This window comes from Mandrillus leucophaeus, unplaced genomic scaffold (genome assembly GCF_000951045.1).
Source record: "Mandrillus leucophaeus isolate KB7577 unplaced genomic scaffold, Mleu.le_1.0 Scaffold160, whole genome shotgun sequence".
Classification (NCBI taxonomy): Eukaryota; Metazoa; Chordata; class Mammalia; order Primates; family Cercopithecidae; genus Mandrillus; species Mandrillus leucophaeus.
The window spans coordinates 4122375-4138823 of record NW_012101588.1 but is presented as its reverse complement, the minus strand read 5'-3'; the positions used below and the strand labels follow the sequence as shown (position 1 = coordinate 4138823).

General features: G+C 38.6%; 1 protein-coding gene across 2 annotated transcripts in view; it reads right to left on the bottom strand.

Moving 5' to 3' along the window:
* Positions 1-16449, bottom strand: part of FIG4 (FIG4 phosphoinositide 5-phosphatase) — a 133889-nt gene that overhangs the window by 20044 nt on the left and 97396 nt on the right. For both annotated transcript variants that reach the window (XM_011975967.1, XM_011975966.1), the window contains 4 exons: positions 14658-14741; positions 12769-12964; positions 11682-11764; positions 8432-8518 (listed from right to left, as the gene is read on the bottom strand). In XM_011975967.1, the coding sequence (XP_011831357.1) occupies positions 8432-8518; positions 11682-11764; positions 12769-12964; positions 14658-14741 (450 nt within the window). The remainder of the gene's footprint in view (positions 1-8431; positions 8519-11681; positions 11765-12768; positions 12965-14657; positions 14742-16449) is intronic.

The window sequence follows — 16449 nt, the reverse complement described above, 5'->3', positions numbered from 1 at the left end:
AACAATAGGCAAATGCAAATCAGGAAATCATGGTTCTCTTCTAGTTCTGTTGATCAAGGGACTTCAAGAGCTAATTACCTATGGGAGGAAATTGTCTCATCAAGAGCTTCAGACATTTGGTAGCAGTAGGGAATCTAAAATCAGAAAACCATAGTCCATTTTAGCCTGTCCTTCTAATACAATGTGTAACTTAACTAATAAGGACGGCAGTAGTTTGCCAGTTGGGAAAATCAAGAGATGTCTGCCCAGAACTCTGAGCTGCTACACCTAAAACTGAAAATAAACCAGAGTAAAGTAAAAACTTAAAATACTTACCATTTGCCTTGCCATTTGCTCCAATTTGTTAACCCTTGCATCTCTCCCTCACAATTACTGCACAAAATTCCTACAAGAGTTAAAATTGTTGAATGCCAAATACTCCTCATTCATAATTTAATGTTATTAGTATCATGGTAGGGACTGGGGATATAAAGACAGATAGGCCTTGCCCTCAAGAACTCAAAGTCTCTTTAGATTAGTTTTAGATTAACAATACCACATAGTGGGTTCCATTTAACAAGGACTTTCTGTTCCCATAAAATTGGGAGGGATAACAGAAAGATGTTTATAAAACATAAGCAGATCTTTAATCATGAAAATAGAATGCAACTGATTTCCAAAGTATGATTTCTCAAATTTCTTCATAAGACCCTAAGGAAAATAAGTAATAATATCAAAATACTTAACATGGAAAATTACTTATATAATATTAAAAGATCCATTGGCAAATTTTAAACACAATTTGGACTTAATGGAGTTTGTACTTTTTAAGGTTCTGAGTAACACGCAAAGGGCAGTGTGACTATATTTAAACACAAAATTGAAATGCGTTTTCTTGTCTTTCAGCCAAAAGTTTATCTTAACTGAAAAGACTTCTAGTATATGCTTAGAGAAGACAAGGGCTATAAATACATCGTACCTGGACACTCATCTTCGTTGTACAAAAGGAATGGCTGTCAGGAAGCCACGGTGACACAGCACAAGGCTCAATAATCACTCCATCTGCCCCAAATCCTCCCACTCACCTTCCATACACAAAACTGATGATAATTTGGTAAACTAACAAAATAATGAAAGGTTAAACCACTAAAAAATGTGGTTCTGGTACACAGAGCAAGGAAAACCAATGAGTAATACTCCTCATATGACCACATTAGATATCTAAATCTGCTCCCCCAGATTAACCTGGCTCATGTAAAAGGTAAGAGTGTCTTATGAGACAAGAATACATTTGAAAACCATAAAGTCTTCATCTCTATCAGTAAAGAATGTTTTCCCTTTAATCTGACATGAATCCTTAGAAAATGTTTAAACACAAATGTTAAATAATCTATTTAACTTGGGCTCCTTTAGTTTAGAGAAAGTTAAAGAAATTTAACTTACTTGCTTTTTAAATTAAGAGCCGAAAAAACCTAAATTATTGAATCTCTCTAATGTAAAACCTCTTGAGGCTCAAACATATCTTAGGTTTCCCATTATTGTCTGAAACTCACCACCTTAGCTCCCAAACTTGCCCTTGTTGTATATTTGCTATCCTGGCAACTTGCCACTATAGCTGGTCAATCAAGCTATAAAACCCCTGGTCTCTCAAATATTCCTGAAACCTAATCCACTAACAAGTTTTTGAGAAGACTTATAGATTCTACCTTTGCAAAAGAATACCCCATCTCTATTTCAACTGCCAACAGCAGACTCCAATCACTTTCTTGTCCTGATGTTTTCCAACAGATAGGTTGTTTATCGCCCTTCCTCTAATCCACTCTCCACACTACTTCCAGAGTGACCTTTCTAAAATGCAAATGTAAGTCTATCGCTCCCCCGTTTAGAACACAGATTTTAGGATAAGAGCAATACTCTCTCCCTTAGTATCTCTTCCTGATCTTGTTTCTACCTGTACCTTGGATTAAACACACTGAACTATGCATGGGTCTCCAAAAGTGGTGCAACAGGACCACCTCCCCATGTGAAGGGGGTACTTAAGCTCTGACATGAGCCCGTGAAAGCTGTCGTACATGGTATGCTTTGTACTCACCAAAATAAAATGGGCAATACGTTAAATTGTGAAAAAACAAAACAAAAACAAAAACAAAAACAAAAGAATACCCAGTCGTTTTAGATACCGTAAGTTAGAAACATGAGCACCCATAACTAAATTTCATTTGTCATTCCATACGTGCTAAAAACATTCAGGATAGCCCTCCCCCCAAATTTTTACAAATTTGCTTTGTTCCAATATATTTTTCTTGTTTAACAATAGCAGATGCTGTTGTAGATAGTATTCAAATGAAGAGGCATTCACTTTTTTCAGTTGGTCCTTTATTTGTCTGATGGCTTTTTCATTTTGACTTTCAGCTGGGGACTTCTTACTATTTTCTTCCCTCACATGCTTATCCCAGCTCCCAGTTCAATGGAAATAATGGAAGCCTATTTTCCAAGGCCTGCATTTATTTTATCCACTATAGATGTACGACAGAAATCACTCACTCCTCTTCTCTTTTTGTAATTATCCCCAACAGGAGTCATTCACATGTCTTTCACTCATTCAACAAACAATAAGTGCCTAGATGCCAGGAACAGAGCTAAGTTTTCTAATTCTTGTGGTTCCAGAAAAGATGCATTCATATAAATCCAAACTGTGAAGTCACCCACAGTAAGAAATACATGTTGCATGGCAAACTGGAACACACATGCTAAACTTTTGCACAGAAACATAAGTTTCATGAAACAAGACTTACTCATAATATGTGCCTTGTGGTCATACTTTACACTGTATTCAGTTCAGTGCTATTTCATTTCACTGCATAGGCCTACTAAATTAATTTCATGACTAATTTTTAGAATTGTCCGAAAAACACTGACTTAGAATATGTATGACAGGAACTTGTGTTTGGGAGTAATTACTGTATGTTTTTTAGAGCTATAAATACCCTGGAGGGGATACAGAAAGGATAGTGAGGGAGAAAGAAGAAAAGCAAAAGGAAGGCAAAAATACATGGGGAGTGGAGAAAGGTAATTAGAAATAGAAAAGGTATCTGGAAAAAGTCAAAGATGGATAAGGGAAAAGAGAAAAGAAAGCAAATGTCAGGATGAAAGAGGAAGAGAGCCTATCTTGGTAATTTCTGGAGTGAGAGGAGAGGTCATATTCCAGTTTCCTTGGGCTGAGGAGCTCTTATCACTTATTACCTCCACCGGTGGAGGGAATTAGCTGATTAATCATTGATCACTGCCTCTGAGCTGCTCTAATCCTTAAACGTTTAAAGACTGTATTCCAGGTGCTTGGAAAAGATAACAAGAATTATCCATTAAGGGGGAAATACTTATTCGGCTCGTTGAACAGAGACCACAGCAGTATCTACAAAGTTCCAGATGAAATCAATGCAGGTTGGAGGTCCGGGGTGTGACTTGTATGTGAAGAATGTGTTATTGAAAATTAACATCATGAAAAGTAAATGAAGTTGAGTTAATCATGGCCATTGTGTCATGCTCATCTCATCAGTGTGAAGAAGGGCTCTAATTCTGTGTGACAGCATGCTCTGATTTATAAAGCACTTGCTCTGGCAGAAGCCTACACCAAGGGACATAAACCCAGTCTTGAAGTACCACTTTTTATGAGAGATTCTTAGGGGATAAATGCAACCATATGGTCCTAAAACTGTAAGCACACTTGTTGTTGTTGTTATTATTATTATTATTATTATTTGAGATATAGTCTCACTCTGCAGCCCAGGCTGGAGTGCAGTGGCATGATCTCGGCTCACTGGAACCTCCACCTCCTGGGTTCAAGCAATTCTCCAGCCTCAGCTTCCCGAGTAGCTGGGATTATAGGTGCCTGCCACCATGCCTGGCTAATTTTTGTATTTTTAGTAGAGATGGGGTTTCACCATACTGGTCAGGCTGGTCTCGAACTTCTAACCTCAGGTGATCCACTCGCCTCAGCCTCCCAAAGTGCTGGGATTACAGGTATGAACCACCATGCCTGGTCAAGCACACTTGTTTACCCTGCATTACATGTCAGTTTATCCTGAGCTGGAAGAATCCTAAAATACACAGTATTTATACAAACTCTGTGTTATATTTTGAACTATTTCTTAGAGGTGATTTTTAAAAGAGACATATTCCTGGAATAGGTGAACCATAGAAAAGCAAGCACTAATGATATGTGTTCATGCCTTTTTAACCTACCACTGATTGGCATTTGTTGCTTAGTTAAAATCTCTCAAGAACTGGTAGGAGTGTAAAATGAGAACACATTGGTCTTGCATGAATATAGTGAATCACCGCCTGGCCCCACAGCACCCGCCTGCCAGGCACAGCAAGTCCTGCCACTCCAGTCCTTCTCACCTGGCATTTGGTCACAGGTGCAGTAGAGGCAGACTGAAGGGGAAAAAATGCTAATAACTTGGTGTGTTTGCTTTTTCTTTTTCTCTCAGAAGGCAGCAGGGAAACAAAGAAACAGGAGGAGCAAAGGGTTTACAAGGAAGAAACACAACAGAGAAAGAACTAAAAAGTGTTCAAGGATGCCCCCTTGAAAACCAGTGGGACACGGAGGGAGCATTCTAGGGATGCTCATGGGGCCTCAGCCAGGCCCTGATGGTCATGGGTGTGATTGGGGGTGAGAGTCAGTGCATTTCAGTAAATATTTACTGAGCACTCAATTTAAGTTACTACTCTAGAGACACAAAGATGAGTTGCCCTCTAAAAATATACAACCTTGTAGGATTATAACAACCCTAAATATCAGCAACACTGATCCAGTGATGGCTAAACAACCTCCATGTGATGTTACCAAATGAGTCAAGCAAAGTATGCTTGCCCAGGAAACTTAAGTGTGTCTACATTAGGGACAGTATGTTAGGTACTGAGGAAAGAATAAAGGTATGTTCTCCTTAAGTATCTTTTAAAACTCAAGATCAACAGAGAAGAAATATTAGAATTTCTGAATATTTCTGAATATACAGGTGTCTACAAATCCAGGTCATGTCAGATGCCCAAAATGAGGTCTGTCAATGCTAATAATCCAGCACTGCTACCCCAGTGACTGGAAAGCAGCTGGTAACAACAGGCACTGGTAGCTTAGTGATGGAGATCATGGGCTCTGGAGCCATCCTGTGTAGGTTTAAATCCTGGTTCCTCTACATGCTAGCTGTATGATCTTGGGCAAGTTACATAACTTCTCTGTCCCTCAGTTTCCCCATTTGTAAAATGGAGATGATAATAAGATCTACTTTACAGGGTTATTGTGAGAACTTAGAACAGGCTATGGTACACAGAACAGTGCCCATCACACAGTGTGTTCGGTCAATGTTGGCTGATGCCATTTCTCCCTGATCACTACCCCTATACTCAGGGAGGGGTTATGACTCACAGGGAGGGGTCACACTCACACAAACTACAGCTTAGGGTGTTTGGGCTGACAGTACAGACATTGACCAGTTTGGGGTTTAACATCCACTTCTAAGCAATGTCCTGCAAGACTGTGGTTGAAAGCGTCCAGCTGTCCATCCATGTTTCTGCATGCTCATTTCAAGAGCCCCTGTTCCACTGGCTTCCTGCCAATTATTTACTGTCAATATTTTTTAAATTTGGTGCTATAAATACTTCATATTTAGAAAAGAAAAAAGCGGTTTCTTCACAATTTCAAGAAAAACTGGTAAGATGAACTATCCAGAGATGGGTAGATGCGTATGTGCATGAACTTAAACTTATTACGACTCTTAAATATACTAGAAAACAAAACATAGCAAGAGGAGAATGTTAAGAATCCCATATAAATGCAATTTCTCTTGGTTGTGGCATAGCTTTAGAAATCTAAAAATGAATAGTCAACGTTTTAAGAACCTGGCTAGAAAGCACGTCCCTGTGCACACGTGCGTGCACACACACACACACACATCCCGCAAAACACCAAAAACATTCTTGGGCAGTTGCCATGACAACATAATGCTGAGCTACCAAGCTCTTTGTTATCTTGCTGAAAATGCTGTATAAAAAGACCCTTATGACAGATTCTTTACTAATTAAGTGGAAAAGGTTAAAGAATTCTAGATCCACGTGGTTTTCATCTATACTAGGACTCAAAGGCAAATACTAAATATTTTAAGAAAAAGAATGTGAAAGTAGTAACCATAAGATGAACTACAGATCAAATCAGAAATAATGTTGAAGACAACAGTGGGGAATGTTTTGCTTTTATTTTGTATGCTATGTTCATTTCATCATCTCCTCATAAGTTGTATCATATTATTTTAATGAAATAATCACTTTGTATAATACAATTTGGTTAATAGAATCTCTTACTAGCACAGTTAAAAAGTTTCCTTCCTTGGCCATATCTATGTCAATTCATTTGAGAGCCCACAGTTCCATATGCTAAATAGTTGGTCTCTAAATTAAAACAAATTGGTCTCTAAATTAATAGGGGCTTATATACCAAACAAAAAAAAAAGACGAAAAAAAGAAAAAATAGTGTTGGCAAGAGAAAGAAAGGTAAACAGCGTTTTTGAAGGCTGTGATAAAATACGGTCTGGAGTTCTTTCCACTTCTCTGATTAGCCATCTCTGTTTCCCTTGTAGGTTTTTCTATGTCTCTGTCTCAGACATTAGACCCAGATCCCTGCCAAGATCAGCCGTAGAATTTTCTCACTGTAGTCTCGCTTCCTAGGCAGTCTCATCCTTAACTGGTGACTTTCTTTATTACTCATGAGCATTTACATCCCCAGCCCAGGTTCTCTTCTGAGTTCCAGATTGGTTAATCCAACTGCCTCCTAAACTTGTCCACTTTGATGCTACATTAAAGGCAAACCAGTCCTCTTGCAGTGCTCCTGACCTCAGTGAATGGCAGTTTTGAATGGTCCTAACACAGACATACTCAATACCTATGTGTTGAATGAGTAGGTGAATGAATGAATAAATCAATCAAAACTGTTACACAAACCAAAAAACCTAAGGGTCATCCTTAATAACACCCTCTTGCTCCCCATTCTCTGAGTCAGGATCTAAGTTCTGTCCATTTCACCACTTAGATTATTTTCCAGATCCATCCCATTCTCAAAATCCCCACAGCCACTACTCTCTAAAAGGCTTTTGCTGGATTACTGTAACAGTAATTACTATGAGCCATTACTAATAGTAATTACTGTGAGCCATCAATTAAGAACCCGCAGATGTGAGATACAGAGAAGTTAGACAATCAATACCTATTCAAATAAACAATTAATTGATCAAACTGATCAAACTGATTTAAGAAAAAGGAAGAGAACATTTACTAAATGTCAAGTGTATGCCAGACACTGATCTAGATGCCTCACATATACTACCTCACTGAATTTCCACAGTGAATTTTATTTTGGAGATGGAGTCTCGCTCTGTCACCCAAGCTGGAGTGCAGTGGCGCAATCTCGGCTCACTGCAACCTCCGCCTCCCGAGTTCAAGCAATTCTCCTGTGTCCGCCTCCCAAGTAGCTGGAATTACAGGCACGCACCACCATGCCTGGATAATTTTTGTATTTTAAGTGGCCACAGGGTTTCATGATGTTGGCCAGGCTGGTCTCGAACACCTGACCTAAGGTGATCCATCTGCCTCAACTTCCCAAAGTGCTGGGACTACAGGCGTGAGCTACCATGCCCTGCCCACCATGACCCATTTTATGGAAGCAACTCAACTGAGCATATGGCATCAGAGGGGCCTCTTCTGGTCACAACCCTTTGCTTTGTTAGGTCCCAACAAGCAGTCAGTAACGATGACTATGAAGAGGATGATGACGGTGATCACAACTATTTGAGAACGTATTCTAGACACTACTCTAAGCACTTTGTGTGCATTATTTCATTTGAGTTTCATCACCGTCTTACAAAGTAGGTGCTATTATTCCCTTTTGCAGATGAGGAAACTGAACCACATAGCAGTTAAGTTATTTGCTCAGGGTAAAAAACTGGGAAGTAGTATGATTTGAACATAGTTCTGTTTATTTAAGATTTCACAAAACAACTGTTTAACTTATAGCAAGTTATTAGAACTGATGGGGATATATAGCTAGAAGAGACAAATCCATCCATATCCTCAAAGGTCTTGTATTAAACTTGAGCATGTCTCCAGGATCAGACCTGTTTCACCATCCCACTTCTACCCAGTGGAGGGCAGAGTTCATGGTCGGAAATCTCCACCAATGCCAAACCCACCTCCAAAGATGCATTTCAGGACCATTAGGGCTGCCAACCTCTTCCCTATCCCTCAGAGACCCAGTTTTCCTCGAGTAAGGTACCACAAGGAGATACCTTGGTGCTTATACTAATTTGGTGACAAGAGTGAATCTTTTTCTTAAAAAGTCTTTAAAGAAAGCCCTACGAGTGGTGTGAATACAAAGATTTCTTTAAAGATCTAATCTAGTACTTACAGTTTTATAACTCCATCTGAGCACCTGGAACAGGGCTGCTGGCTATTCTTGTCTTGTTTATGTTGACTCTGCCCCAACTGAACAAATCTACAAATTAAATGGATAAGAGTAAGCTAAAGAAGGGAGTACTTGCAATTAATTCAGTAGATCACACAAAACGGTGTAAGCTTTCAAATGACAGTAGTATGCTTATTTCAGAAAAGCACCTAAGAGTACTGTAAGTAACATAAGACTGCCCGATTTTAAAGTGGGCTTGTTAAAAGTGGGAAAAGGGATTCTGCTTAAAATGTAAGTCATAACCATGGATAAAAGAATGAAATCAAAAGTGCATGCCATTGAACTTCTATTAACTTAAACATGGTGCAGAACTTGAACAGAAATGTTCCTGAAGCCAGGAGGATGATCTCACAGAGCCTCACACATCTAAGGGTGACACGTATCTAATGCGTGACATGCAGGAAGCATGGGGAAGCACGCAGGATGGTGCTGGCAGTGAGACAAGTGACATGGAATTCCTTTCCATTTTTTTAACTATTTAAAAATATTTTCTTTGAAGACTATGAAAAAGTTTACCATTTGTTTTTCATTAGCTTTTTAAAAGGTCAAGAAAGTGTTACAGAAACTACCAATTATTGTATCATTACACTGCTACTGAAAAACTTTCAAACAGCTTACTTTTATCCGACTTTTATCTTCAGCAAGTAAAAAACGTTGATCCATTTTTTGGGAAGAATGCCACATAGTACTGATTATTTGTACAGAACTTCAAACTTCCCAAATCAGGTGTACAATCACTGCCAGAGTTTTCTAAAAACTGGCAAGTGTATGAAGCTTTGAGGAAGTAAGTAGAAAGCTTTCAGGTCTGGTCAAATAGCAAACCAAAGACACTAGAAAAGGTGAGGGAAAAGGAAGACACAGACAGCGGGGCTCAGCAATTACAATAAAACTACAAAACCAAGAAATCCTTAGGAGTCCAAAGGTAGGCAAGGCCTAATGTAGGAAAAACAGGCAGAAGAAAGGGAAGCTGGAAGACAGGCTGCAGAAACCACTTCTAGCGTGTGGTTTCCCTTCTCCAGTGTTCTGTGGTAGGCCAGGTGGGAGCTGTTACATGCAAGCCAGGCTAGGTCACTGTCTACTACGTGCACAAACATAGCCAGCCAACTGACTGCAGAAATGGGGTGGCACGGGCACCTGCCAATTCAGTGCAGAACTACCTGGACTCTAGCTCTGCCCTGAAACTCTCCCCTTGGGATCAGAGGAGGCACTAAGAAAGCTCCAGAGCCTAGCTGAGCCAAAAGTGGGTGCCAATCAGTCCCTGAAAATCCCCTGGTCACCCTCTGGCACAGTTACCCCACAGATACTGATGGAAGGAGAATTCCTCTGCCTACTGCAATGCCCATGGCAGATGGAGAGGGGACATGTTCCAGGGCAGGCAAGGCAGGGAGGGAGAAGCCCAGTAAGGGGAGTGTGCCCACAGGAAGGGGTACTCACAGGGAAAGAATTGGTCAGTCCCCTGTTTCTCCCCTTCCCCCAAGGTCTGCATCATAAGCAGAGGCAGCTGATTATGATCAAGAGAACAAAAAGGAGGGAAGAGCCTAAAATACCATGGTACCCAGAAACACAGGCTATGACTCCCGGATAAGGCACTAAATGGCTCTGCTTGCTGCGCTGTTAGCCTATAAAAGGGGATAATATCTTTTTAATCTACTACAGAACTGTCTGAAGAACAAACAAAAGAGTGTAAAGTGTTATATAATGAAAGGAGGTATTATCTTCAGAATATCAAACACAGAATTTTATTCTAGGACATGGGTTCCTCCCTCCCCTGAAGTAACCCCTTCAATCCTTGGCATATACACTCATGCCCTCTGCAATAAACAAAGTCATATTACTCAGTCACTAACTTCAGATAATTCATTCTTCAGGCAACACGGTTTGTAAAGGCCCACTTCAACTACCACAGAGTCTGGCTACAGAGTTCTGACAGCCATGATGAATAAGTACTGTGTGTTTGTGTGTCAGAGTCAGGAGGGTGTGGCTGTGCTCTGATGACTAAATTGGCTTTCAGTCAATGACGCATATTCAAAAGAGTGCAAGTTACAGGAGCTGCTTTGGCAGTCAGGAAATGCTGGGCATTTTATATTTTATATATAATAGAGTAGTTTTTATTAATTGAAACGAAAAGCTGACAATATCTAATTCAATGGGTTCTGTAAATGAAATGCCCTCATTTAAAAATAACTGAAGGTCAGTGCTCATTTTATATTACACAATTTACATTTTACACACACATTTACAAATTTGTATAAGTGGAACTGTATTCATATGCAATAACCAAGTCTTCTAAATCCATGTACTAAGCTGAGGAGGTGTTTGCAATGTTCTCATCAGGCTCATGGGGATTTCTGAGTGAAGGATTCTTTTGAGAATCTGCTATCCTCTCAAAAGGACACACATACACACAAAAATATGCCCACGATTTCAGAGAATGCCTTATGGGTATCCCCTCCTTTCAACTAGATTTTCCTAATAAAGGCCTATAACATTGTGAATTAGCACCTTATTATTACTGTTTTCTTTTTCCTCCTCAGTCACCACTCCCACTAGCATCTAGGACCTAAAGTGATGCAAGGTCCTCATTTGTCAACATCTCAGATTTATTTTGTGAGAAGGGACTTTGATATTGAGGATTTAGAAATGCAGGAATGTACTGGTACTTTGGTTTGTAGTCTACACATGAGCAGTGCAGATACCTGCATGCATCATAAATTTTTATCATTGAGGGGCAGAGTCTCAGGCATTTAGCACTTTAACCCCATATATAAATCAAAGTTTCACAATTTGACCGCCTCAATGCTGAAACAGTATTTTAAGTGGAATTCATTTTCTTCTGTATTGTTGACTATTTTAATTTCTTAGAAGTTATACTAGGCTGGGCACAGTGGCTCACGCCTGTAATCTTAGCACTTTGGGAGGCTGAGGCGGGCGGATTGCCTGAGCTCAGGAGTTTGAGGCTAGTTTGTGCAATACAGTGAAACCCCATCTCTACTAATATACAAAACATTAGCCGGGCATAGCGGCGTGCATCTGTAATCCCAGCTACTCGGGAGCAGAGATCATACCACTGTACTCCAGCCTGGGTGACGGAGTGAGACTCTGTCTCCAAATTAAAAAAAAAGTTACAGTAGTTAGAAATTACTGTAATTATAAATATTCATTTTTCTTTAATCTCTACATGAAAATGTCTCACCTTGAATAAATGGAGAAATCTTCTTCTGAGAGGCCATCCGAGAGGTTAATTCCATATAGCTCCTTCATGGGTTGGACCACATTCTGGGGTTAAAAAAAAAAAAAAAGGAGAACCAGGAAGAATTTTTAGACATCTAGCATATCAATAATTTCCAAAAGAAAATGAAACTGAATTTTTCCACAAAAGCAATCACAAATGTTTCTTTAACCTGTTCATTAAACTTCTTAGTTAATGGTTTTAAAAAAATTTGATTTCCATTTCTGCTAAAAATAGTTCTAGGATTTAAAAAAGCTGTTAAATAATTACTAGCTGTTTTCGTATAATGCAGGAGTTGGCAACCTAATCCTGTAAAAGGCCAGATAGCAAATATTTTAAAAACTTTTTTGCGTATGCTGTCTCTGTTGCAAATACTCAGCTCTGCTGTTATAGTGCAAAACTACTCACATACAATAAGTAAACAAACAGGCATGGCTGGATTCCAATGTAATTTTATTTACAAAAAAAGGCATCAGGCTGGATTTGGCCAATACATCATAGTTTGTCAATTTCTGGAATATGGAGTCAGCTCTCGTATAAACACGTTTTTATCTGCCTTATCTATTTCTAAATGAGTTTTGGATATTTCTAGAAATCAAATTGCTCCAAAGCTAGAGTTGGTCCTTTGTTGCTTATTTCTATTTGTTTTCCCCAATCTATCAGTAATATTGAATTGAACAGGATGAATTTCCCACTGGGGCCATTAAAAGATTGTGAAGGTATGTCTAAATCCTGTGATCCAGCGATGTGCCCAGTAAGAGAATAAATGGACCTCAAGTGTATGGGCTGATCAAAGAGGGCCAGTATTCACTTGAAAATTCTAAAAGGATAAGAAATTCACCATTACACATGCAAGCAAAAATACCAATTTTATTTTGAAATGAAATAAAATCATGCCTATGCTAAATGTATTCATCTTATGCAGTGCCTCAAACACAACAGTGAGATAATGTGACATTTTCTTGCTCTCAGCCTTTTAACTGAAAGCGGAGTTTTAAAGATCATTTTCCAGGGCCTCAGGCTGGATCCCACAAGCTTCCCTCCCCCGCACCTCGGTCACTTTGGCACTGTCTCCTGCGTCCGTCATCTTCACGGGAGTGGAGCGCTGAGACACAGAGCCCTCCTCTTCCCGATCAGTCCCAGAGTCATCCTCAGAGCTGCTGGACACAGCCTCCTCGCTGGGGGGCGGCGGGGCACTGGCTGCCGTTTTCCGCTGTAATACAGCTTCTTCTCTATTGCTTTTGTTTCTTTTAAAAGAATAATATGGATGTGAAGCATCTTTAAACTAACCCTCAACACCCACTGTCTATCACTCTGTTCCAAAGCCTTAGGCCTAGAGAAGCATAAGAAAATGACTGCGACACTAGTTTCTGGATTCAGGTTGTGCAACAGGGAAAAGGTTCACATTTCTCCATGTCCATGTACTGACCTTATATGAATATAAGCCGTGTTATAAAATCAAAAGATAAATGAAAATTACTTGCAGAGTGTGAAAAAATCTTCTCACCACTTGGTTACCTTGCCTTCCTTTGGTAACTGATATCATTATTCTCAAAACTTATGGTACAATTATAGAAGACTGTTATGTTTGGGATATTATTAAAATTAGCTATAACTCATAAAAGCTCCAAGAAAAAGTGGGTAGCCAAACCCATGTAAATTTCCCTCCCTCCTATAATTTTTTATCAATCATAGTGTATCCAAATAATGAACAACTGATGGATATAAATAACATTTTAAATTGTATTGTGTTATTAGTAAACAAGTGTATTTGCTGAACATTCCCTTTAATAGTAGGGAATAGAAGGGGGAAAACCCTACACTTATAAAAGTATTTACTTTCATTTTAGTGCCAAATTTAAAGAGTAGTAAGAATTCTGTTTTTTAAATTCAGAAGACAATTTATAGTAATACTTTTTGCTTTATGAAAAATGTTTAATATTTCACTCTTTAAAAAATTCTCTATAAGGAGCTAAAAATGCCATAATATTTTGAAATGTTCTAGGAAAGGAAAATGCAGTTTTATGTGACCATGGGTTAGATACTGCAGAAAACAAGCAGACTCTGACCTTTTGCAAGTAAAAATTCAAGTTGGTAACGTTTCTGTGCTACACACTAATACAGCTGGTCATTTACTCATTTGTCCTGGGAATTCCCTGAATTCCAAACTCCTGAAGACCTTCCTTCTTTTAAATTCCTCACAGCATCTGATCAGGGCTTAACATGAGCTATTTAAAGGCGACATATAAAAGCCACAGAAATAGTGTCTCTGGAAAATATCAATATATGTCCCATTGGACAAATCATACATAGCTAGAATACAATTAAGATCCCATACAATTAGGATTCTGCATCTGCAGCCTGACTGGGCTATGTGGCCAGCGTCTAGAAGAAATCTGTCACTGAGACTAGGTAGGTCACTGAAGGGGAAAGAGGCTCTCATGCCAGGAAACAACACATTTCACTCCAGTCTCTTAAGCATGAAGATGCAAGCACAGTATGTCTTCTTCTTTACTGGACTGAATAAAATAATAGTCTCCCCCAAAATAATGTTATAGTGATACACAGAAAAATCTATTAAGTTCTGTATCAGGGTATATTTGCTTTTATGTTACTGAGGATGCCAACAAAATAAATACAATAAATATAAAGTTTTACTTAACTATTTCATGTTGGGAAATAGAGAATGCTGAGTTATTTATAAGACATAATATCTGTCACCTGCCTTTATGCCATCTGTTATATTCTCAATTTAAACAATAAAATGCACTGTACCGCTGAAACTCCCATAAATTCCTTCAGTACTGAACACCTTAGCGATCCCAGTGCTATTAATAAACTATATATGACCTGAAGTTATTAGTTTTTGGCGGAAATCATATTGCAAGTACTTTTCTTTTACACAAATCTTTAAAGTTTCATTCTATAGACAAATCTTACCCCAATACTGATTTTCCAGTTTCATCTGGTTTACGCACAGTAAATGGACTTGGATCAGTTCCAACAGTCTTAGGCATAAAGTCACTAAAGAAAGGTGAAAACACAATTACATATGAATTACTATCCATCCAGATGATATTGGCTTCCATCTCAGTTCACATTCTTATAATATGCCTTCTTAACTCTAGGAGTTACATATTATATATTCTGAGCCAACTGCTCAGGGACATAAAACCATGAACTAACAGCACTAGGTAATTTCAGTGTTATCAGTCTTAATTGTGAATTCTCTATGATCACAAGGCCCAGTAGTTTTGAATTTAAATATCATCTACTATAACAGTGTTGACATCTGAACTTCTGCTAAGATGTATACTATCTGGTCAATCTGGCTATATATCATGATTAATTCTCAGGTAAAATTTAAATTCCTAAAGGCCAATGACAAAACACTAAGCTGTTCAGTTTCATAGATAACATTTTTAAGCTATACCACCTAAGGAGGTAGACGTAATGATCAAAAACACAGTGGTATGAACTGAAATATCAACACCTACCTCATTAGGCTGAAGTTAATTCATTAAAACACTGCCAGAACACTTTAAATAGAAACTCTTTTAATTTACCACTTACTGAGGTACGCTAAAGCTTCCACATTATGCAAGGGCCACCTCACCATTACTGCTGAAGCCAGACCAGATTCCACAGTAGATGCCAAAAAGGCAACAGTTCCAGGATTTATGCTGGATGAGACTCCTGGCTTCTGGCAAGGACACTGCTCCAAGTGTGTGACTGAATATCACATTATTTGAAGGAAAAGAAAGTAATCTTGAATCTGGCCTAAAATAGCTATTGTAACAGTTTGAAAATGTTTCAAAGATGTAACTGGCTTAATTTCTTTTTGAACATACACAATTGATCCTTTTCATTTGCAGATTCCATGTTTGTGAGATTGCTTACTCACTAACATGTATTTGCAACCCCCAAATCAATCCTCATGGTACTTTCACAGTCACTGCAGACATGTGCATGTACAGAATGGTGAAAACTTTGAATCCCCCAATGCTTATGTTCTCAGCTGAGGCTGAACAAGGGGTACTCTGCTTCTTAATTTCTGCTCTCGTATCATAAATAAATGTCTTTTTCACAGTCTATTTAACACTATGTTTTTCACATTTTTGGTGCCTTTTTTGGTGATCTTGCTATTTAAGATGGTCCCCACATACAGTGCCGAAGCTGTTTAGTGGTTCTAAGCACAAGAAAGCTTTGATGCACCTGACAGAGAAAACATGTGTGTTAAATAAGCTTCATTCAGACATGAGTTATAGTGCTGTTGGCCGTGTTATGTTAATAAATCAACAATATACAGATGCTCCCCAATTTAGAATGGGGGTGACATCCTGACAAACCCATAGTAACTTGAATATGTATTTAGTACACCTAACCTACTGTATGTAATAACTTTGTGTAGTCTACCTTAAAAGTGCTCAGAACATTTACATTAGCTTATGGTTGTGCAAAGTCATCTAACACAAAGCCTATTTTATAGCAAAGTTATAAAGAATTTTGAATCAAAATTCAAAATTTGAAGTACAGTTTCTACCTAATGCATGTGACTTTTGCACCATCATAAAGCTGAAAAATTGTAAGTTGAATCATTGTAAGGCAGGGACTGATTGTATATTAACTATGTTTCTGTCTTTAAACAAAAACACACACAAAACTAGGTTATGCATTGATTGGCTGACAAATATGATGTGACCAGAGGCTCTTACGAACCTAATCCTGTATT